We start from the raw sequence: 24,336 nt of genomic DNA on the forward strand, positions 1-24,336 counted from the left end.
GGAAGTGCTTGGCTCATCAAAGAAACTGAAAGGCTCCAAGAGGTGAGTAATCTTTTCTGATCATAGCTGTGCTTTTCCCACTCACCCATTACCCATACAAAGCAGAGCAGCTCCCTCAGACAGTGAGCCACAGAGTATTCTCCCAGAACTACACCACATCCACCATTTTCTCCTGGTGTTTCCATGTGTGTCCTCTGAGGTGACTTAACCCTCTCCCTCCTACGCCCATTCCTCTTCTGATGTTTTCACTCTCAGAGGTGACTTTTTGACTGGCACAAATTCATTCAAGTCTCCACTGTCCTGAATTGAGATGAATCTCCTTTAAATCCATTAACCTTTACGCAAGCAAATTATTTTACAAATGGCAGTGTTCACCCTCATTATTTGCTGTGCTGCCATCACTTCTTTGCTCACGCTTAGTCCATGCTCCTGCCAAACCCTAGCCCAGACTATAATCTTGTATCCCTCTGCTCTTCAGAGGAGAGGAATGAATGTTACTGCTGAGTCAACAACTTAGGGGCTATTTTCCACCAAAAAATCCCTGACGCTATTCATCCCTCTGATGAATAATTTTAAAAATTATTTTATTGCCTCCTCCAAAGACTGGGGTTAACATCAGTAGATTCTCGACTTCACTCTTATTCATCAACATTATTTATCACTTCTTTTATTGAATTAGACTAGTGCTTTCTCTGGTAGGAATCTGAAGCTGTTATTAGTTACATAGATAACTGAGCAACACCAGTCTCTACTGCATCACTCTTGGAAAAAAACACATTTAAGCAAATCCTGAAGATGAAAAGTGAGTCCTCCACACGGTGTTGTTAGAAACACAGATGGATCCAAACTCTAAGCAGCCTCCAAGGACCCACTGCAAGGCAGGTTGTGCAAGCACACAGACTTGCACTAAACCGCACCTCTCAGCGAGGCAGCAGCCACTCAGGGTGTTTGGGATGCTCTCTACTTTGATTTCTAACTCTTTTTCATCAAAAGGTGAATAAACTTTGCTCAGTGTTGTTGTAATTCATGGCTCTTCCCCTCCTGGCTCTCAGTAGATGAAGTCTTGGCATGGCTGAAATCCGTGGGAGCCTTGCCACCACCTTCAATAGGGCCAGGATGTATTCCCATGCCTTCAGCTGCCCATCCAGCAGTTTAGGGCTTGGGAGCATTTTCCAGCTCTCCCTTTGACAAAAGTGGTGAAATGAGGAGTGCCGGCCGGTTGCCAATTTAACACTCGCAATAGAAAGTGAGCATTGTACATGCCTGGGAGAGCACAAAGCCGATTCTCAAAGGGCGGCTGAGCATGGGTGTTTTTGTGTATAAAACCTGCTTCCCTGTCCATGCAGACAGGTTCGTGCCCACTCCAACAGCTAAACCAGGGGCTTAACACGCTCCTGGTTTCATTATTTCATTAAAAAAGAAATCCTGATGCAGCCTGAGCAGACACGCGTCATCTCTCGGCCGCTTCGGGCACACCAAGCATCCCTTTGAAGTTCGGCTGACTGAAAGCGCTGGTGGCCATGGGCCAGGGGAAATCACCACCCGGCTCCGCGTGCTAGCCGCTGCTGGCCCACATCCTTCAGACCGCAGAAGCTCAGAGCTGAGGGATGGCTTCCCGCTGGACCGGGAATTAAAGCGCATTGGCGGGGCTGGCTCATCAGCATTTCAGGGCAAGAGGGGTTGCTTTGGGGCCTGACGTCTTTCTCAGAACAACATGCACAGCTAATTGCTTCCCAAGACCAGCAAAGTCAGCCCCACTCATGGCTGCCAGTGGAAACAAGACTTACAAAGCAAGCGGGTCTACACCGAGTGTAACCACTCAGGGAAAAAAGCCCTGAATGGCATTGCGGCCAGCCGGGTGAAAAGCTCTGCTCAGCATGCTGCAGCGGATAAAGGCAGGAGTGCCGGGCTGTTTGAAGAATGAGATTTTGAAAATAATCCTGAAAATATTATGATGCTGTGCAGCAAAGCAGCTGTAGGTCTTCAGCTGGAGTACTGCAGCCTGGTGGGGTCACCCCCTTTGTGAAAAAAGGAGCAGGACAGGGAGAAAGGAAGGATCAAGGTGTGGATGAGGAAAGTCCAAAGGAGCCGTGACTCTTTGAAGAGAAGATTGAGAGGAGAAAAGAAGGGGTAGCTTTGCTTTTCTCTCTCTCAAGTGCAAGAACAAAGGTTGTTACCTGAACATGAAAACCCAAATAGCTAAAGTGAACAAAAATTATATGAGACAAAATAACATGCAGCACTCTCCACCATAAAGATATAAATTAGATCAAGAGCTCACTAGGACCTGGAAAAACATTTGGCACTTGTATGAATAGGATGAATACAAAACCATGTTAATTAGGAAAAACTTTGTTTTACAGACACAGACTCTCCTGTGTCAAGGCACAAGCAGCCATGGAGTTAGCAAGAAACATCCCAACAGGTTAGTCCATAACTTTAAATACCGTACTTGGGCTTGCCACAGGATCAGTGGCTTTCTTGGCTATGGCTTTCTTGGCCATGGCAATGTAGACAAGGCGAGAGCAAGGTGTGCTGCAGAGCCGGGCAGACAGAGCCCAGGCTGCTCCTGGAGAATGCTCAGGCCACGCTGAGCCGTGACATGGGAGGCGCCAAGCCCATGTGTAAGGTGCAGCCTCTCTTCCCGTGAACGTGGGAAACGTGGTTTTCATGGGGTCTTCACCATGCAGATCTCACACCCTTGAAGAGCTGAGGAAGGGATGGCAGGGAGTTTGCTGCCTGGGGCCAACACAAATTATACAGCTGCAAAAAATCACGGAGACTAACTGAACTGTCCCAAAGCCACAGAAAAGTGCCGTCCACAGATATTCTGGAGCTGTGGGCTGCAGTGATGCACCAGTCCCAGGGCACTGGTTTAGGGACCACAGGTGAGAGGCAGAGATGGGATGGGAAGGTTGGCTCTGTGGCCAGTACCCCGGGAATCTGAGCTCTTTGCTATTAACACCATTGACGGGGGAAATGAACCTCCACATTTTGCTCCCCAGTCCAGCCCCACTGAAGCCACCAGTTCAGCCACAACCCCCAGGGGAGCCAGGATTTCAAGCCCTTTGCAGTGAGTACCGCAGTCAGTGCTTTCAAATGCTCAAACCGTGCACTGGCTGCTCAGCAGATATGAGAGCAGCTTAATACTCTCTTGCCAAACTTAAATCCCCTCTTTTTGCTTCAGCATAATCCCCTTTTCTGCCTCAGGAATGTCCATTTCCGTAAGCAACTTCTAAGGCTTTCCGGACTGCCAATATCACACACAAGATCCTCTGCCTTTGCTGAGTGCAGGCACAGCCAGCTGAAATGCTGCCATTAAAAACTCACAACAAAGACAGCATGCGAGATGCACTCCTTTCCAGCAGTGGAGAGCTTGCTTTTTTTCCTCTCTCCTGAAGCTTGGCAAAAAAGCAGAGCATGTTGTGCTCCAAAGATATTTCCGTACAGGAGAGATTTCTCTAGAAAAGCAAGGCCAGAAGGAAACGTTAAACTCAAAATCTCCTTACCCTCCCAAGCTCTTTGTCCTCCAGAGCCAGCACTCCCGTGCTCTCCGTGAACAGCTTCACCTTCACTGCAGGAAGCGCGTGTGTTGTTGTGAAGTCTCCTTGGGTGCCCCAGCTGCAAAAACAGGGACAGAGATGTTCAGCTCCACCGGCAGGTCAGCAGCGCAACACCTTGGGCATGCAATGGTTAAACAAAAATGTCCTGTCTGGCACAAGCCAAAGTGGGTGGGCTGAGTGATAAGGACATTAATTATCTTCTTAGGGAAATGTGGGACAGATGTTTGGAAAACCCTTGATGGTTCTTTGGGGAAAAAAAGAGAGTATTTGGGAGCAGCATGAAACCAAATTTAAGAGAACTTTTTTACTTAGAAAGAACAATATGTCTCCTGCAGTGACAACCTGTATAGTCACAACAGAAGTTGAGGATCAAGGACATCTGCACCTAGGACATCTGTAATCGCTCATGCCTCTGCTCTTCTCTTGGCTAATTAACCTCTCCTTTCCAGGTTGATAGTGAGGTTTGCTTTCTCTGAAGAAACCCCAATTTAACCTGGGTCCTCTTCTGAGTCCCAGCCTAGCCCTCCAGCCCAGCCCAGGTTTAAGTTCAAACCATTACATCTGGAGTAATCCTAGTTTGCTAGGACTGCAGAGCAGGACACCAGCTCCTTGGGGATGGGATGGCAGTGGCCAGGAAGTGGCCACCTCTCCAACTACGCAATGAACCGAGACCACCGTCTACTATTTGTACTCCATGAGTCGTCCCCTGGCTGGTCCCGTGGCTTGGAAAGCAGCGCTATGGAGGCTGAAAGACCCACCGTACGTGAAAACCCTTTCTAGACATGTATGTTTCTAGTGGACATCTCCAAGCTCCTGCAACCACAAGCTGCCCAAGTGTGCAGAGAACGTGAACTCATTCCACATGGGACCCTGCAGGCACAGGGTCCCAGCCAGTGTCTGCCGACACCTATGGCCTTGCCATTTTGAGTCTTACAAGGGGAGCCCACCCTGCAGCTGACCTTCCCCACGCGAGTGTGAGAACCGCAGCAGCCCTGCAGCCCGCCGGAGGAAGGTCTGGTGATGGGCCTGAGCATGTGATGGGCCTGAGCATGTCACGCTAGAGGTTTCCTCTCTGGCCCCGGATACTTGGGGAAGCTTTGAGGACAGAGCCCCAGTTTGGCCACAGTCCATTGCACTTTGTTTCATGGACTTTCCTCCTGGGCTCTGTTCCCGTCCTAGCAAGCCATGTGCTGCAGCTGGAGCTGCTGCCTGGTGACACCCGCGAGGGCTCACCTGAGCTGCGCTGGCGAGCATCCTCGTGGGGTTCTCTTAAAGATATCCGGACCTTACACAGCAGTCAGCTTTGATTTAGAGAGATCGCAGGGAAAAGAAATTTGTGAAACACCAAGTCTGTTCAACATCCTAAGGGCCACGGCTTTTCAAATAGGCTCATGAAGAGCCTCCACAAGTGGTGCCGCTCACACCAGCATGTCAAATTTCTCACCTGTGCTGTGGTTTTTGAGATACAGGAAAATGCTCCCCTCTGGCAAACAAGCACAGACTGAAGAGGGTCACAGAACAGAAATTAAGTGGAACTTGATCTAATGCCTATTTGTAAACTTTAACCAATTTTGAAAGTAGCAGAGAAGAGAAGAGAATACCTTCTACACTAAGGGGTAAAAAGTCATGATGCTTTTATGTTTGAGACTTCACAGCTGTGTTTCAAGCTTTGTTTCTACAGCTGAGAAAGTTAGAAACTTATTAAAATAAAGCTGGACAGAAACTTCCAGACAGAGCTAAGCAAAACACTCCTAAAACTACACTTGCCCTTGTTAGCAGAGAACAGCTCAGCCACAGATGAAGGGCAGAGGGAGGACTGGGGAAGAGTGCACCACTGCAAGGAGGATGCTCCTGAACATCCGATCATGCAGAGGCCCAGTGTGAAACTAGCAGATAAAAACTGCTCTTTTTCCTTCTTTTGTTCTCTTTCTTTGTCTTTTTTATAATTCATTATGAGCTAGATTTCTATGTTGTTCCCAGAGACCCTGAAAATTCATCACACTTCAAAACTCATGCAAAGTGTACAAGCGAGCTTGAAGAATAATCACAGACAAGGTGCTTTTTGTACAAGAGCGTGCCATGAGCAACGCCTCCGAGTGATGCGATGGAACACACACTGCAACCTAAAATAATGCAAGTTAGATGAGAGATTATACCATATCTCACTAAGCACTTCTATTCACCCTCACGCTATTAATGACACTTTCTTAGTTCACACTGTCCTCAAAGTAGGTCCTCTGCTGAAGAAAGGCAGTTCCCTTGAAATGACTGGGAAAAGGCTCAGATGGCATGTGGTCCAGCGACTAGATGTTCTTCAAACATAAATACCAAACAGCAGGTTTTGCATTTGGAAAGTTATCAGGAAAACTAATTTACTCCTTCCTGTGCCCAAGAAGTATGGTTCTACGTTTTGCTCTGCTCTGAGCAAATCTCATCCAACTGAGCCTAGCACATGAGCGTGTTCAGCGCAGAGCTGATTAATGAACTCAGTTTCTTCGTCAGCTTTGCCCTGAAGTTTTCTCTCCTGGTGCACCATTCCACATGTTTCATCTTTTATGACGATGCATCAAACTGCCACCAGTGCCAGGGAGCAGAGGTTTGGCATAAATTATCTGCAGCGCTACAGGTCCAGACAGATCCTCAATATTATATCTTTTTCATGTGTGAGCCATCAGCTACCTAATAAACATTTTAAGCATAAGAACCAAGAAACAACCTTATTTTCTAATTGCAGCTTCAGGTCACAGGTTATGTTTTCTCTCTTAAAAAACCTACATTGACACCAGCAGGGAAAGTAGGAAGATAATCTTGCTTTGGGTAAGAGGCAAAAGTAAGAAAATTTCCAACCTTACACTGTGTATTTTGACAGCATCTGCTTTATAGAACTCATATCTCTGTTTACTATTAAAAAGCTCTTATTTGCTGAAGCATTCCCAGACCATATGTTATCAACAAATGTTACTAACCAAATACAAACAGTAATTTTCATTAGGTTTCCTTCATGAGAACAACATTAACCACAAAGGGAATAAATGTTTCAAATGACAGTAAACATACATAGCAAACCCTTGACAACACTGTGGTGCTTCCATATTCATACCCCCAAAAGCCCTGAAAAGATCCGTGCCAACAAATAGAGACCCTCAGAAGTTGGGTTTTGTGCAGGTTGAAGCCTGCGGTGATGTCATTAGTTGCTATAGTGATGCTCAGCATAAGGCCATAATTAATGACACTGAAACATCATTTGTATTCAATCTAAGTACGCAGTTTATCTGTGCTGTGTATTAAATTATTGTTCAGAAAATTAGCTCTGGACAGTAGTTAGGTATTAGGATCTTCTGAGGGACTAACAATGTAATGGTTTCATTTCCATAATTAATAATTAAGCAGGTTATCACTGCAGGAGTTTATTTGTTGGGAAGGTGCCTTGGGACCTGTTCTGGACAAATCTTCTCATGAAGTAGCCATGCTATCCTGTCCCCATATCACAGAGCTCATGCTTACACTTCAGAGCAATAATACATCTGCAAACGAGGACAAATAACGTCATTCTGGCCAAAAGGATATACATACACACCAGAGAAAAGAAGGATACAAGCAGAAAAATCCTGACAGTACTTTCTCAGTTAGGACCATATTAACTGTCTGAATCCCTCCTGAAACCCTCAGTCTGGCATTTCTTATTGCCCAGTGTATCCCAAAGCCTGGAGCTGGCCAAGAAATGCTGCCATGCATAAGGACTTTGTTAGAATTATCGCCCTATTTATCACATCTGTGCTTTTCCAGTGACATCCATAGGATCTACTTGCATCTCCAGGGTTTCTAGTTAGGCATCAAATTTAGAATGAGTAGCTAAACTCTTCTGGCTGCAAAAAGCCAGAGGATGAGATATGCCCCAGGTGCTAACTTGACAAATGCTGGCCCTTATTTTACCTTTTACAAGCAAAATAAGTAGATCATCACTGTAGACTTTGTGTCTCCAGATTCACCTAGAGGTGCCATCACAGTTACTAACCAAACAGCCTGAAGCGTTGAGATTTTTTTCTGAATGAAACATAAAATGACACATATCCAGAGGGTGTGAGTAGACAACAAGGGAGGAAGGTCACCCTTGTCCCCCACTACCTCCATGGGCTTGTCTAACGTGGAACACTTGAAGGATGGGCCTACCTGTCTGATTTCAGGAGCATTCGGGAGCTCTCACAGGCACTGTCCTGACTGGCACACGGAGGGAAAGTGATGCCATTGCCGATGCAGGTGCCAGGCTGCTCAGACCAAGCTGCTGTCAGCTGTTTCAAGCAACACGTTGGAGATCTTCCGGCAAACCTTCACGTTGATGCTACTCAGTCCTTCCCACTTAGGGACAAAACAAGTAAGACCACCTAGTCTCCTCATATTGCCAGCTGTTTTTCTCCACAATATCCCACTTATGTGGCCTAATCTACAATTTTCTCAGCTGTCCTTGACTGACATTGACTTAATCATTTCTATTCACCTCTTGTGTGTAAGTTCCTCTAAGTGAAACTGTAGTACCCATGACCTTCCCAAAAGTGAACATAGACGTTAGTACCCAGGAGAATGCATTAAATCCTTTCATTCATGTACTGTGGTCTCCAGCAAGTCTGCTTAGCCCCTGCCTAATTTGAAACAGTAACCCTCCTTCCATCATTGCTCTTGTAACTTGATCTGGCCAGAACATCGATGCCTGTGATTTCTATAAATAATGAACAAGCGCAGCTGAATTATATTGCTGGGCCATGAATCAGCCCTGCTAACCAGCTTGGCCTGTCAGTAGGCTAACGTGGGAGCAGCTGGAGAGTGATGTGCTTTCGACGGGGTTGACATTTAAACATGATCTATGACCAGTTTTCATGGGCTTCAAAAGTGCCAGAGGACACCTTTTCTCCCTCTCCAGACATATTTATTGAAACGCCAGTTTGCTTGCCAGCTTGCATGGAATAAACATGAAAGAAGCAGAAATAAAAGTAAAAATGTGTATTAAAGGAGAGCTATGCTCTTCCCTCGCTGGGTTCACTCCAGATGTGCATTATGCTCAATGTACACAGCAGCACCCTGGGACACGGCACCTCTCTGCAGGAGATGCTGCCCTTCTGCCTTGTTCCCACAAGTTTACCGCTTAAGTAAAAAAGTCTTGCAGAATAATATTCCTGCATGTTGGGCAGATTTGCGCTAGTTTATTAAACTACTGCTCAGTATGGTTTTTCAAATGTAAGCAAATCAGCAGCAATGCCTGTCCCCTCCCAGGCCAGGAGCACGTCCTTGGGAATGCAGAACACGGCGTGCAGCTGCCTCCAACCCCGCAGGTGCACAGCCACCTAAATCAGCACCCAGTGCCTTCCTGCAGCTGGTTGCGTACGGAGGCAGGGCAGTCCATCTGAAAGGCCTTTAATACATGTGACCATACCTGGGACAAAATTTGCAAGGCCAGCTTAACCTCCCTTGCTGTCCTCTGCTGCCAGAATGGGATCCGGTGAGAATGCAATGACCAGTGGCCATTGCTGCTGCAGGCAGGAAAGGGTTGTGCTTCATGCACTTCTCTTCATCCAACATCCCTCACCTCTTCTCTGCTGGCACCCACACCAGTGTGTCTATGTCCCTCCTGGTGTATTCGTAGTTCGGTCTCCAAAGCAAGCCGGTTGGTGGAGGGAAGCCCATCAAAAGGGCGGCACAGACAGCACTCTCATAGACACTATCAAAAAACTAGACAGTTTTTTTGAGGAAACACGTGCCAGCAAAGTCACCTTTTGCTGGGTCACTGCTTCACCTTGTCTGGGTGTGATGCTTTTAACCAGCCTTGGTTTCTTGGCTTACTGTGGTGCCCAGCCGTGGTGCCTGCTGGAGCTGGATCCCGCTCTGGGGAGGGAGAGCTCCGATCCCACTTCACCGCTGGGAGACTGAACTGCTATGTACAGTCTTGATTTAGCTCTTCCAGAAATCCTACCTAAAAAATGATGGTTTTCTTTCTTCAGCCACTCCTCCCCTCCCAGAAGAGACCTTTCCAGGGAGCAGCCTTAAATCTTGGGCCATAAATCAGGTATGCCCAAAACTCAAGCACTGGGAAAAACAAAATTAGAGAAGAAGCACACCAGACACCCAGCTAACCTACCTTCATGCAGCTGATGGAGTCGGCTACACCTGCTTCTCTAATGTGACGTTAAGGTGTGTTTTGTTTTTACATATTTCTTGAGATACCAGCAAGGAGGTTAAACAAACAGTTTTTAAACATGTTTAACAGTTAACCGTATGTGAAGCATGCAGGGAAGCTTTTTGTTATATTCTCTAATACTTTACATATACCACCCATTCAAAAACATGAAATAGAGGTCGATGACCAAGATTATGGCTATTGGTGATCTTTCTGAACTTGCCTTGCCCGTACTCTGAGGCTGCAGTTCATTATAATGGAGTGCACACAGACTTACTCAGCTCAACAGCAAAACCTGACGCAGGGACGGCATTAATTCCACCAGGATGAAAATGCTCGTTTCGTTTTCAGAAATGAGTATTTGTTTCTGATGCACTAAGCCCTTCACAAGCAGGCGTTGGGAGAGCAGACAGCTCGCTCCTCTTCAGGAGCAGTGTTGGTGAGGCACCGAACTCTGAGGCAGGGGATGCGGCAGCACAGACGTGTCCATGACACGTGGTGGAGGCAGGTGCTCACACCTGCACCAGCTGGGTCACAAAGCAGTAACAAAAAGAAGTAGGGCATCCCAAAGCCTTCAGGAAAATGTGTACTTTTTGCACCTCTCGTGGGTAATGGCAATGGATAATAGGTTTTTGCTTTGTGTCTTTGGGATTTGAAAAAACCCAAAGGCAACAGAAGAATTCAGGCTTTTGTTTAGGCTCTCCAAGAAAACCCACAGGCTGGGTCACACAGCTGGAGACCCGCAGCAGTTGTGCAGCTCCACGCGCAACCCAGTTTCAGTGGGGACTGCCCATAAACTACAGCCAGTTTGGGAATGCTGGGTTGGGGACGGTTACGAACTGGTTTGCAACTTATTGCAGTAGGACTACAAACCTCGATTGAGGTCAGCTGAATTCTTCTAAGAAACATAACCCAGTGGGCGATACACCTTCTCAAGAGATAGCATTATTGAAAGATAAAAAATTATGTAGTCAGGAACAAAATAGGGTGTAACAACACCAAACAAAGAAGAAAGCGTGTGCTGCCTGCTCTGCAGCATTCAGCGAGTGCATCACGCTGTGAATGAAGTACGGGAGATGTTGGTTCCTCCACCAGCAGCAGCCATCCACCAGCAAAATAGCAAGTCATTTAATCCATTTGGTGGTTTTTGTGGGACTGAGTTTGGATTTTACATGCCGCAGAGGGCCTCAAATGGAACCAGGGCTCCAAGAAAAGGATTTGATCTTTAGATAGCAGGAGAGGCTGCCAAGACATGAGACAGGTCACAACTGTGGAAAACCCCAAATTTAGGGGACTGTACTACCATGTACACATGGCCCTGTCACCTGCCTTGGGGTCCTACTATTGTGATAAGGAGAGATCTAATTAATAGTCAGGGGAGTTAGGCCTTAATTTGCCTCATCCCAATTTAGAGGCAGCAAGCAGATGAAATGAAGCCTGCCCTAAAAGCACCCCTGTCTTTCCACTGCTAAAGAGGGGTGCTGGAGGTGACTGCTGCACGTGCAAAAAAAAGATCTGACATGAAAATCTCAAAGGATATACACAGATGCAGAGAACCTTCTATGTTTCTGCTCATGTGAAAATGTCCTAGGCTAGGAAATACAATTCAGGTGCTAAGAAAGGTACCTTTCCACTCTGCCTGTAGAAACGGATTGAGAACGGTTTGCATCCGTAACACAGCTTGATTCCCAAGAGCTGCTGAGCCTCCTCTGGGATTCCTCCCACGGTAAGAGTTTGATGTGTTTACTCACCTTCAGAACAGGATAACCAAAGTCATCAGACACAGATTGACAACGCGGCTTATTTTTGTTCACATTTGTTTCCTCTCCTCCCTTTCTGCTGACAGAACAGCCTTTCAGTCCTATCCCCTCGGAAGAAGCTGAGTTGAAGTGGGAGTGACAGCACAAACAGATTTGATTCCTTCTAGACTTTGCTGCACAGACTTTATAACAACGGTAAAACCTGCTTCCACCAATGCAGCTATTGTGCAGGTGACTGACAAGTCAGCATCCCCGCACACACGGAGGTGCTGGCCGGCAGCGGTGGCTGTACCTGCCTTCCCCTGGAGCTACGTAACGCTGGGTAAGGCCATGTCTTGGCACGGAGCACTGACAACTGCTCTGATGGGATAACCCAAGAGCTCTCTGAGTGAATCCATCATTTCCCGTGACGTTCTAATTCCTGCCGAGCATATAACACTCCCTCTGCTAAAAAAAAGCACCATTAGTAATTCTCTTGCTTACAAAAAAGGTGTTCATTTACCCCAAAACACCACTGCAGAAAGCACTATGGTGTTATCCAAAAGGTGAGCAGAGACAGCATGTCCCTAATGACTGGACGACTCCTAGTAGCAGCTAAGGATGTCTTCCAACCTCCAGCATTTCATGGATTGTCCATTCCTTGGTCCCACGGCTCTGAGACACGATCTAAGTGTCACGCACGCAGACACCATCTTGCTTAACATCATGCAGCCAGCAGTACCAGACAGCTGATAAAAGGCACCAGCTCTCCCTCCAGGAGCTGCAACTCCCACATCCTCAAACTGGCTACGGCAACACTACGACTGCCGGCTGAGAGAGAAATATGTCTAGGAGAGCATCACATCTGCGTCTGAGTGTGCAAGGTGCAAAAGGAATAGGGTAAAGCTGACGGAGACTGCAGCAAAGCAAAGCCTGTGAAGGTCTGCTCTTGATCTGCTTGTGGCTCACAAGCAGTCCCCGCAGACCCCGTTCCCATGCCAGCACCGTGTCACTCGGCTGCCAGGGCACTGCAGCCAAGAGGAGCTGCTGAGGCCGACAGCACAGCTTTAGGAACCCAAAAAAGGATGATCTTTGCTATACAGAAAATGCAGAGCTTGATTTCAGCATGAAGTGTTTCCTAAGCATAGCTGATACACAGGGGAAGTGTTATGGGGAAGTTGTAAGAAGGGAGATAGATTTAATCACATAATATCTATCCACGGCCACGAGATGGCATTCCTGCCCCAGAGATGTCCCTCTGCCACGCCTGTACCCAGCCCAGCCTCACCTCCTGTGCCCAGGACCACACACTCCTCCCAGCCTGCTTCACCCCAGGCTGTGCTTTACTGCAGAAATCCCGCGGCTGGTTTGGATGAGAATTTATGGCAATGCTACTCACCACAATCTTCGGTGTATTAACAGGGAAAATAAGTAGCGTGATTACTTAGCATGATTTAAACGACGACTGCTTTTCAAATACTCTGTGCTCTCGCTTAATACTATGGTATTACAATTAGAGGAGAAAAGCTCAGGAGGAGGAAATGGAAATGTAAGCCCAGCAACCTTTTACTGGGAGGTCTGAACTGAAAGAATAATTGCTTTTACACTACTGTGTGTGCTGTATCAGTATATCGGCTTTGAATACAGCATGAGTTGGAGTTTCATTCATGAAATGGGTCTGTGTGCATTTACTATCTGTGGTTGTTACCGCTTCTTGTATAAGGTGACTGCAATGCCACGCACATGCTAATCAAAATTTCCTTTGGCCAAAGATGCTCCACTGAACCAGCCACAGAGCTGCTCATTTCACAGAACAATTATTTAATTCAGACATGGTTAATCACTTCTATCAAATCTTATCACCCTGGAAGAAAACACAACTGCAAAGGACTGCAGCTAGTTAAGGCCTGGTTATGATTTAGACTTACCAAGGCCATGCACTGCCAGCTTTACAGAAACTCGGTGTCCCACAAGCACAGATCATGGAAAAGGAGACAGAAATCCTCTGGCTGAAAATACAGGTTATTGGTTTTGTGCCAACATAGTCTAGACCCTCCTTTATAAAATTCAGTAGAAGTGAGCAGTGAAATATTTCCTAAATGTAAACAGAGCAGAAAATGGCACAAGGTACCCTTCCAAAATCAGCTAAAGAGAGGAACAAGAGGTGTGAGACCGTCTCTTGTTGTTGTGCCACCACTCACATTTTTGCTGTCCTATATTCATAGAATCATAGAATAGAATCATAGAATCATTAAGGTTAGAAGAGACCTCTAAGATCATCGAGTCCAACCGTCGACCCAACACCACCATGCCCACTAAACCATGTCCCTAAGCGCCTCATCTACACGTCTTTTAAATACTTCCAGGGGTGGTGACTCAACCACTTCCCTGGGCAGCCTCTTCCAATGTTTAACCACTCTTTCAGTAAAGAAATTATTCTAAGCCAGGACCCAGGACAGGAAGCCCAGATCCAGCCAGACACTTGGGATGGGGTTTGTCTTGCCTAACTTCTGATGGCTAGAAGCAAAGTCATCCTGGCATCTCCTGGGTCAGTGGGGATGAGTGGGCACTTCCAGCAGATGATGCCCACGTAGCCATCTTGGTCATGAGTATTTTCTCTGCTGTGAAATAGAAGCATTGCCCTAGTTTCATGGATAGGAAGCCCCAAGTAAGGACTGAGCCAGCCACTGGCCCAGGGACACACAGCCACTGAGAAGAGCTAGAGCAAATATGCTAACATCACATCCTTGTTTCCATGGGAGATCTGTCCCTAGACATGCATTTTGCGTCTCCGGCCTGACAATGATCACTGGGCTCAGCAACCCCTGACTTGCAGGACTTCAATCTTCCTTCAGCAACCATCAGGGCCGGTGAGCCCTCTTTCCACATCCTGATGGATCCTGCAGCTGCAGTGGCTGTGTGCAGCTGCTGGCATCCCCCTTCTCACCTCCTCTAAGCCATGGAGTGGGAGTCGCTGCAGATGCTCTCAGCTTTATTTGCCTACAAGGCCTTTTGGCAAAGGTGTGAAAGACCAGTGAGCTGGGCAAGACACTCCTGTGTGCTGTGTCCTGCCTTTCATGTACTTTTTCAATCTGAAACACCTTGGAGTTGCTCTGGAAGGGGTTCAAGAAAACGCTGCCGCGTCTCTCTGCACTCTGGCCACGTTCGCAAGCTCCTCTCTCCATGAGCATGCCTTGTCCTCTTTGCCCAGGTAGTGACAACAGTACATAGCTCCCTGTAAGTGCTTTCACACATAGTGCTGCTGTTCATTGGGAGACCTAGCACATTCACAAAGGCAACAGGCCTCTCTACTTTCATTTCACAGAAAGGACAACTAAAACGTCGAGAAATCACTGTCAAGGTTGGCCTTCCCATTAAACCATTCCCTCTTCCAGAGCTCTGTCCAGGCAGGAGTAGGCACGGTACCAATACTTTAAAGCATGCTCTCTATCTCCCTACGCTGCTTTGCAACCAGCAATAGCAGTACCCCTATTAAATAACAATGAGCACTCCTTGTACACAGTACAATAAATAAACCAACAACTGGGCACTTTTCACATGTCTTATCCCCCGCCTTTCCCTTGGCAAGTGATGTGCAGAACTTGCACTAAGGCATGGCCTAATTTTTTTAAAACACCAACCATGACCATTAACCAAGAAGACTGAATGTATCCCAGGACTTCTGTTTTGCAGTCCTCCTCTTAATTTAGCACTATTTCAGATCACTGAATCTCAATCTCATTTCAATATTCTTTCGGTCCTTACTATCCCATCTTAAGGTTGCATGCATAGGAGTGATGAAGCAGACGGGTGTTGATAAAAATCGCCTTGGGCATCATCACACCTTCTGGAATACTTAAATTTGAATGTATGCGCTATCACAGGAATACATAATTCCCAAGTGCATAGGAACACTCAAGAAATTAGACAGCTGGCGAGAAAAGAGAGACATTCATCTGTGAAAGATGCTGTGCATGCTCTAAAGGTCAGGGAAAACAGCCAGAGCTTGCACTTACTTGATACCAGAGAACCCAACTACAAGAGGTAAGTCTATAGAAACAAGCCTTCATTATCCTTCAACACAGTTTCGAGTGTAACATTTATAGAACAGGAGAGAGGAGGGACCTCACATGAGACCTTTGGGAGTAGGACCATACCTGGGATCACCATCTGCAGTCTCAGCAGACTACTGCACTGCTGTCCAGGAGGCTGCACCATGGCACTGCGGCTGTCTCAGTGATACTCAGGGTAAGGGAATCCCTGTGGGGCCTTGCCTTTATTCTGGAGAAAAACTCAGCTGCTTAATCTAAAGCAGATTTTTTTACAGAACCACTCCTGCAGAGCAGCTACGAGGAAGCCTCAGAAGAGGTTCTGAATTTCTAATTAAAAAGGCCACTAAACCACTTACGTGAAGACTTCCCGTAACAGATCACACGCTTGCACCTGGGTAATAACTTTTTAGTGCATTTTTTGCTGTGCTTAATGACTTGTCCACAGCCTCCACTTTCAAAAATGGGAATGTCATAGCATAAATCTCAGGAGCATTATGGAAATACTATCACACACAAAAGGGGATTTGAAGAGCAGATCAAACTGAACTAACAGCAGAACCCTTCAGGTGCAAAGCTGTGCACAGTCTCATCGGAAAACTGGCTCCTAGGCATGCTAAATAGCTGTAACCGAAGAAATCTTGTGTAGGGGATTTGGACACCACTTTGTACCCTTTAGCCCTAGACAAAGGGGCTAAAAGCAACTCCTCTGAAGTTCCTGTCCCTGTCATTGTCACCTCTTAGCCCAGCAGCATCATGGGCTCAGAGCGTCCGCGCTGCACTGACAGAAAGCAAAGCCGAAGATCTCTCCTGGAAAACACTTCCCCAGCAGATGCCTTAGGGCAGACTGACCCTCTGCTCAGACCCTCACCCCAGGGATGAGGGCAGTATCTCAGAAGTGACAGTGTCTGATGTTAGCTGTACCCAGGGCTCAGTCACCTACTTTGACACATTCATAAGGCTCCTGGAGGTTTCCTAAGGAAAAAGAGCTGCAAACATCTGCACAGCTCTGAAATGAAATCATGCAACTGGAAAGGCAAGCCAATCAGTCTGGGTAATTAAGACAGCTTATATTTAATGCTGAAGCCAACTAGAAGAGGAAGGAGGAAAAAAAAAGCAAAAAAAGCAGCTATCTCCTAACATTTCCTTTTGCTTTGTTTTTTACCCAGCATCATGAATTTTGCTTACACAGGGCTTAGCTAGGAATGCAAACCTAAATATGAATGACTGCTTAAAACCGTGTAGCCACGCAGGTCTTCTGCCTGAGCTTTGCCATGGTGTGATACCTCTGCAACACAGCAACAGCTCTGAGTGTAACATGGGCTCAGAGCACCCAGCTGATGCCGGGAAGTCTAAGGCAGCGGATTCTTCTGCCTGTCTGCAGAGCCTGCAGGGCTGTCACAGCAGCCAGGACAGCAATGCTAAGAGTGGTGGCCAGCCTCCTGGACTGCAGATCCACATGTCTGGAAAAGACCTACCAGGCATGGCACCAACAACTCTACTGAGGGATACACAACATGAATTATGGGCTAAACTCTGCTCTCACTCACGTCAGTATAAACCCCTTTAGTTTAGTGGAGTTAAATTTGTTCTACAGCATACGGAACATTTATTTGCAATTTATACATCTCGAAAGGACCTTTCTCATTTTACCACAGGGAAGTGTTCACATCTCCCAACTAGCCGTGACAGCAAAACACTGACTGCAACAAAATGCTCTTATCACGCTCCTACTCTGTGCAAAGCCACTGAGCATCACTTCAAACTCCAGGGCCTGAGGCAGGGGATTCCTGAATGAAGAGACCAGATTTTCCCCTTCTGCAGAGAGAGAGGGGGCATCCCTGCTCGCCAGCCTCCCTTCCCGCAGGGCTTCTCCCTTTGCTGCTCAGTGCCCATCTCCCAGAAGGAGACAGTCACCGAACGGCACTGAGGAAGGATGCTGTGGCGTTCCTGTCCCTCTTCACGGTCAGGCAGAGGGCTCTGCTGGATGCGGCATACCAATTTGAAACGAAGACCCTACTCGAGCAATAAGCTTGGAGGGTTTGGTGTAGGGGTCTGAACAAGGGCAGCCTGTCGCAGCAGAGATAAGCAGCTGAGCCATCAGAGCACCTTGAAAGCAAATCAGGGAGCAGCATCAGGAGCGAGCACAAAGATAAAACAGGGCGTCCCTGTCTCCTAGCATGGTGGCTATGGGAACGGAGATGGAGAGGTTTAAAAGTTTACCAAAGACATTAGTTTATCAAGAGTGAATTTCTGGAGAGGGCATGAGGCCCAAGCTCTTGGTCACGACAAACAACATAAGAAGTGACACGGAGTCAGATGAGACCTGTTGAGTGTCCTCTCTCCAGCACTGCCCTAAAGCACATGCTTAAGAAAACTGCAGGGGAAAAAAAAAACAGGCAATAAAGAGTGATCTTTTCTCCTTCAAAACCAGTAAGCTCCATCCTCACTTCTCATACTCTGAGCTACTGCACGACCCTTGCACTAGTCCTGGAGAGGCTGCTCTGCAAGGGGGTATATTTAACCTCCAAATGAAGGCACTTCCAGAATCAGAGGAGCAGCCCACACCTCCGTCCCTTCTTGGGCATGCCAAAATGCCCAGAGAGGTCGGCCAGATTCACCCCCAACCGGTTATTTACTGCTTTTAACCCAAATGGTTCAGCTGAGTTCAATGCACCTGATTCTCACTACTGTGAGCCAGGGGAGAATGAGACTTATCTGCATGCTGAAATATGTCCAGGTGAATGTACAGCATTTATTTACAAGGCACGTAGGATCTTGCTGTTGTTTGGGTCTCTTTGTTTTCTTTTGTTTGGCTCACGTCAGAAAAAGGCGATATGGTAAGAAGATGAATCACTGGTACAGCCCCTAAGCACTGCTACAAGCACAGGTCACTGTTCAAATATATCCAGCAGCCTCTTTAGAGACCGTAGGACAGGGGTGTTGTGGCTGGACCTTTTGTGCTGTTCCCAGACCCCTTGGCAACCTTGCTCTCAGGCCGTGCAAAGAGCAGCATTACTAAGGCAGCTCCTGGAAAGGCAGTGGTGGAGATGTGCAGAGCCACCTCACTCTCCGTGCTTTGCAGAGGGCAGATATCAGGACAATGTGCAGGGAAGAGGAATGGTATAAAACCCTCAAAAATCTGCAAGAATACAATTCCAGCGTGAAAAGCAGTAAAATCCCGCTTGTACTGGGATTTGGGATATTTTGTAGAGGCATCTGCAGCTTAGGACATAATACAAAGGCTTTCTCTTACACAACTTATTAAAAGCACTACTAATAATACACTGCAAGCCTGATCTGAAATAACCCTTGCTATTTCAGGTCTGGCTTTCTCTAGTACTGTGTTATCCTCTGTACCCACGCAGAGGCAGATAATCCTCACATGAAAGGATTGGGCTTAAAATGTCAGGAATCCAACATGGGGCCTGAGAAGAAATAGAAGACCAGTATTTACTGCCGTCCCGAGAGCCACACTCCTCACACGACTCATCTGATCGCTTGGTACACGTGCCTACTAACCTTGCTGCTACCCTGCCTCTTTCAAGATCTACAAACAGGATTCAAGCTCCAAAGTCACTAAGATGCTTTCAAACATCTTATTCGCAAAAACTGCTGGTTTTGCACCAGGGAAGACAAAAAGTGAATCCCTCACAGACCTAGACCAGTGCTTTTGGAAATCTTTCCCTGGCTGGGAAATTGCCTTCTTCTATTAGGGGTGCAGAGCCCAGGTTAGCACCCCTGACATGGCATCGAGCTGAAGAGCAGCCACTGCCACTGGTGTGCTGTGGCGTGGGTGTTTCAGCCAAGGGCTGGCACTTCAAGGACACATGAGAATACAGTGAACAACTCCATGAGTCATTCTTAGGTAAAAAGATGTCCTACAAGGTCGTGTGGCCCCATGACACTCTCCTTTCCACCTCCCCAGGACACAGGGCTGTTGTAAAAAAGGGAAGTCTTCCAGTGAATCTTACTGTTCAAATGTAATTTTTTTTCCCCCTGATGTGTATGAGAAATTTAGTCTTTTGTAGCCTGTAGAGCCTCCAGATGATGGCAAAACTGAATTTCAGGCAGTTTGAAGAGCTACAGTCTAATCTGAGAAAATATTGTCTGTTTCCAGAACTGTATTCACCACATCTGCTGAGTACAGGCGCTTAACCTGCATTTCTATTTTTTGAGCCTCTGAGATAGAAAAGTTTTGGGATGTACAGGGGTAACCTGCTTCAGTATTCACACTTTCATAGCGCTGAGGCTCAAAATCCCCGCAGCATGCTCCTCACCCCCAGGCCAGGCAGCATCCCCTGCCAAAGCACACAAAACCTGGGACGCCTGGGGAGAGCAGTCCAGCATGCTTTTGCTGATCTAGTTCCTTTATCAATGAGTGTTTTGCTTATGATAAAAAGTACACAAGCAAACATGGTATGAATGACATCGGTGAGAGTGACGTTGGCATCTAAAGAGACATTCCAGAAGGCTGTTTTGGCTGACCACGGATCTTTTGTCTGCAAGGCAGCATAGCTCAAAAATGCACCAAAGACTTCTCTGACCTGTTTCTATCACTGCCCTCATCACCGGAGTACCTGAGGACCTTCAGGTCTTGTCTTAAGCAACATGAGAAACAGGTCACGTCTGGTTCATTCTCTCCTTCTCTTCTGAAGAGTGCAGTAAATTGCTTTCATAGGGCTTTGGTTTTCCCTACCTGGGCTGTTGTGTCTGGGAGGGGAAGCAAAGTGAAAGAAGCACTTCTAATGCAGAGAAGAAAAAAGGACAAGATTTCTGTGATGGTCTCTGGTTTCTGTGGAAGGTAATTCTGGAGCCTTGGCTTGGGTGGTCTTTGGTTTTGGAAGTAAAAAGTCCCAGGACCCTCAAGGAATGCAACTGTCAAACCTGCTCCCCTTCTAAGGCTTTTCCATAGGTATCAGCCGAAGTGATGGAGCAAACCAGGAGACGTCAAGCCTGACTCGCGCCTCTACGGGAAGCCAGTGCAGAGAGAGGATGAGTGTGATGGACTTACATAACTTGTATCACGCCGCAGCATTCAGCGTTGGCTGCATTTTCCTGAGGGCTGATGGCTTCATGCCCAGACACTGTACATTTCATTAGAAAAGACCCAGTCAATTAAAGAGCTCACTCCTGCAGCCCTTATTTTCAAAACAACACTTGTATAAACAATCCTATGGCTGACAGCAGGAAGGCTTGCGTAAGGAAGGACAGACCCTTTGAGCAAAAGTGGGACGAACAGACCAAGCTAAACAAGCACACGTAACCTAGCAGAAGTGTGCTTTTCAGTACGGGTAGTAGTAATTTCCCCTAAATAGAGCCCAACCTTCTCCACTGAAGCAACAAAAATACCTAAAATAGTGACAACTGCAGGTTCTTATGGAAATTTTCTTCCAAGCACAGCTCTCCTACTTCCTTCTCTGAAGCAGATTTCAAAGTGTTTTGAAAAGTAAGCCAGGCTGCAGCACTTTCCCTGATTGGGAATATTGTTTTTAAACCGCTTACTGCAGATTCCTGCTCTTCCAATACAGCGCAGGGTGCAAGGCATCAGCAGTTTCTGCGCCTCCACAGGAGGACAACCGCCCAGGGAAGGCAGCCTGCCTTCAGCTCTGCTCTTCTCCTGCCTGCATCAGCTGGCCTTGAACTGTGTGCTTGTGCACTTGTATACAACACGCTGGGTGTTTTTGGCTTTCCTTCCACAAGCTTGGGAAGCTCCTGGTGAAACTCCACTGGGGACTGGTCACTCGGAGGGAATGGGATACAGGAACAGAGAGGGAATATCCCAACAGCATCCCCTCCTGCACTGCTCCCCACTGCCAGAGGAGGCTTCATATCACCTTGGCAATTCTCCACTGTGAGGAGGCACACCGAGAATTTCATTTAAGTGTGAAATCTCTACAGTGAACCAGAGGAAACTGCCTCAAATCCATACAGATAGTGTTTCAAGCTAACTAAGCCCACAAATCGGAAAGAAAATAAGCCATTCATCATTTTCTCCTTCTAAATTAACAAAGATCAATCACTAATAGCAGGCTTATAACAACATCTGGGGAAGACAAAAAAGCCAAGTATGAGGCCAAGGCTGGGGATTTGGGGACCAGGTCAAAGAGACCAGAACAAGACTCTGCCCTTGAACTGGATCAGGACAGAGTGGCCTCAGATAAAGCTTTAACTGAGTGACCTGAAGCTCTCCCCAGCTCCCCTCTTCCACCTCTGGCTGTGGCTGCTGGAGCATGTCCCCGCCAGCTGCTTCCCTTTCTCATAGGACCACTGAAACCCTGACAGTGAGGATGAGCTTATTTACCTACACCTGATGGCACCAGTTCAGATGGACACTCAGACAAGTATTTATCTAAGCACATGCTTAACTCCATCCCTATTTAGCAAAGTACTTACATATAGGCACAAATTTATGTCTCTACGGCTACAAGAGATGTAAGCCTGTTATTAACACTTTTTTTTTCTCAATCAGGGCTTATGTGTCATTCTTAGTTGCAGGATGATGCTCTGCATATGTGGAAGGCCACGTTTCTCCTCTGCTTCTCAGAGTCCCCTCTGGCCTCACCATGCAGGAGCCAGAGCTATCCGCAGAGGCTCAGCAGCACAGAGATGGGGCAAAGGAGAGCATGGTGGAGACAGCAAAAGGCAAGACTTACGTTGGCTTCGAGGCTTCAGCCTGGTCAGTCTGCAGTTTCTCCCCACCTTCGACTTCCATGGTGCAGTACACAATGCGGTTGGGGGCCAGCGACTTCAGACCCTGCACCTCCATGATGACAACCTGCGGTGCAAAGAAAGAGGAGTGTAAGAGGAGCAGCCTCCTCAGATCTTGCTCTGGCTGCTGAACCCCCAGGGTCAGCCAGTGCTGGGGTCCTCCACGTGCTGCTGGATGTTCATGGTGGCAGATGGGCAGGGACAGTGGCACTGCCCAGGCTGAGCAGGGACTGGCAGCCAGCGGGGTCTGTATGGAGACCAGGAGGTCTCCCTCTGGCTGCATGTAGGCTAGTTGAATCCCTTGGGGGCCCAGGGCTGTACCAAGCTTCAGGAGATGGGACTCAGACATGGTGTTGCCCCACCTAAAAGAGCCTTAATACGTGAAATCCAGAAAAAAAAGCACACAGCTACTCAGCTTGTGCCAAAAGCCTATTTTCAAGATTAATCATAGAATGGTTTGGGTTTGACCTTTGAAGATCATCTAGTCCAACCCCCCTGCCGTGGGCAGGGACATCTTTCACTAGATCAGGTTGCTCAGAGCTCTGACCAACCTGGCCTTGAACACTTCCAGGGATGGGGCATCCACAACTTCTCTGGGCAACCTCTGCCAGTGTCTCACCACTCTCATCGTAAACATTTTCTTCCTTACATTCAATCTAAATCTACCCTCTTTCAGTTTAAAACTGTTGCCCTTTGTCCTGTCACTGCAGGCCCTGGTAAAAAGTCTTTCTCCATCTTTCTTATTAAGAAAACACCATCTAAGTTTCTTGCAGGTAATGACCCTTTTTTTTTTTTTTTTTAAAGGTGGTTAATCCTGTTAACCACGTACCTTAAACGTTTCTACAAGAAACACTGTGGGAGTTTGTTTGTGTTTTATTACAGCTACCTATGAAGTATATACACAGGGGTTTAAAATTCCTCTCCTCAGGTCTTCTGATCTGTCCTTGCGCTGAGGATCCCTTCCCTGGCACACAGAGCTCCGCAGACCCTCTCATGAGCACACATTTTCAGCAAAAGCTCTCTTGAAGGAAGAGTTCCGTGCACAGAGCCGTGCACAGACCTGCCAGCTCCTGAAGTCAGTGCTTCACTGAGCTTCTGCTTCCCACCGCATGCGGTTCAGCTGGAGCAAAGCGTTTGAGACATCCCATTGTAAGGGCGAGTCCCTTTATGCACAGCTATACATGCCGCACAGGCTTTTCCAACAGAGACGACTATTGCTTTGTGATAGTTCCCTGCTCCTCCGTATGGGAACACTTAGAAGTCAGGCTTTTTTTGATGCTGCTGTTGAAGGCACCGTCTCTGGGTTCATAGCCCTATTTTTAAATAAGACTGAACAGAATATTATAAAGAAGGTTTCAGACATCTAATGAGTTAAACTCTGAGACTGGACAACCAGCGTCGTTAAGTTTTGCATTGGCATGATATATATAACAAGAGACCCCTTAGGAAAAGAAATAAACAGGAAACTACACAAAAATAGAATTTTCTGATTTTTCTGCATCCTACATTTTTGACCCCAACCTGGTAGTAGTTTTGACAATGTAACATAAACCCACTCATTGACAGACGACAATTCTGTATGGGTGTGCTGATGACTGCTTGGAGTAAATGTTTTGCCTAGACCACAAATATGTTTGCACAGAACAATTAAGTTGGCTGAAAACAGCTACTGCAGCAACGCTGCTTCCAGGACTGAGACAGCCTGCGTCGGAGGTAACGGTGGGTCCCTGCAGCACCCTGCCTTCCCCTGGGCTGTACAGACAAACTGCTCAACGGAGCACTGAGCAGAAAGTCAGTGGTCAAGACAAAGCAAAAAGCAAGCCAGCAAAGCACAGTATTTCCACACAAACCGCAAGCCAATCTGTTGGGTGCGTTCAAACCCCAGCAATTTTTAACAATTCTCCAAAGAGGAAGCAAGGCTTGCAGGGAAACACAGTGACATCCGTAACTCGCAATAACTAAACACACTGACATTTATGGTGTTGCATTATTGTACTGGGTTTGGGGACAATACAGGCTCAGGGTCACTGGGGTACACTCAGTAACAAGCCGCATGAAGAGGTCAGTTAATGATGCAGATTTCTGAGCCATTTGATATACATCAGCAG

The 24,336-nt window shown here is 47.0% G+C and overlaps 1 protein-coding gene across 8 annotated transcripts in view; it reads right to left on the minus strand.

Annotated features, from left to right (window-relative positions):
* CADPS (calcium dependent secretion activator) overlaps positions 1-24,336 on the minus strand; it is a 229,456-nt gene that overhangs the window by 113,903 nt on the left and 91,217 nt on the right. For all 8 annotated transcript variants that reach the window (XM_076346560.1, XM_076346556.1, XM_076346559.1 and 5 more), the window contains exons 6-7: positions 22,174-22,295; positions 3,510-3,621 (exon numbers count right to left, since the gene is read on the minus strand). In XM_076346560.1, the coding sequence (XP_076202675.1) occupies positions 3,510-3,621; positions 22,174-22,295 (234 nt within the window). The remainder of the gene's footprint in view (positions 1-3,509; positions 3,622-22,173; positions 22,296-24,336) is intronic.

Source organism: Aptenodytes patagonicus, chromosome 8 (genome assembly GCF_965638725.1).
Source record: "Aptenodytes patagonicus chromosome 8, bAptPat1.pri.cur, whole genome shotgun sequence".
Lineage (NCBI taxonomy): Eukaryota > Metazoa > Chordata > Aves > Sphenisciformes > Spheniscidae > Aptenodytes > Aptenodytes patagonicus.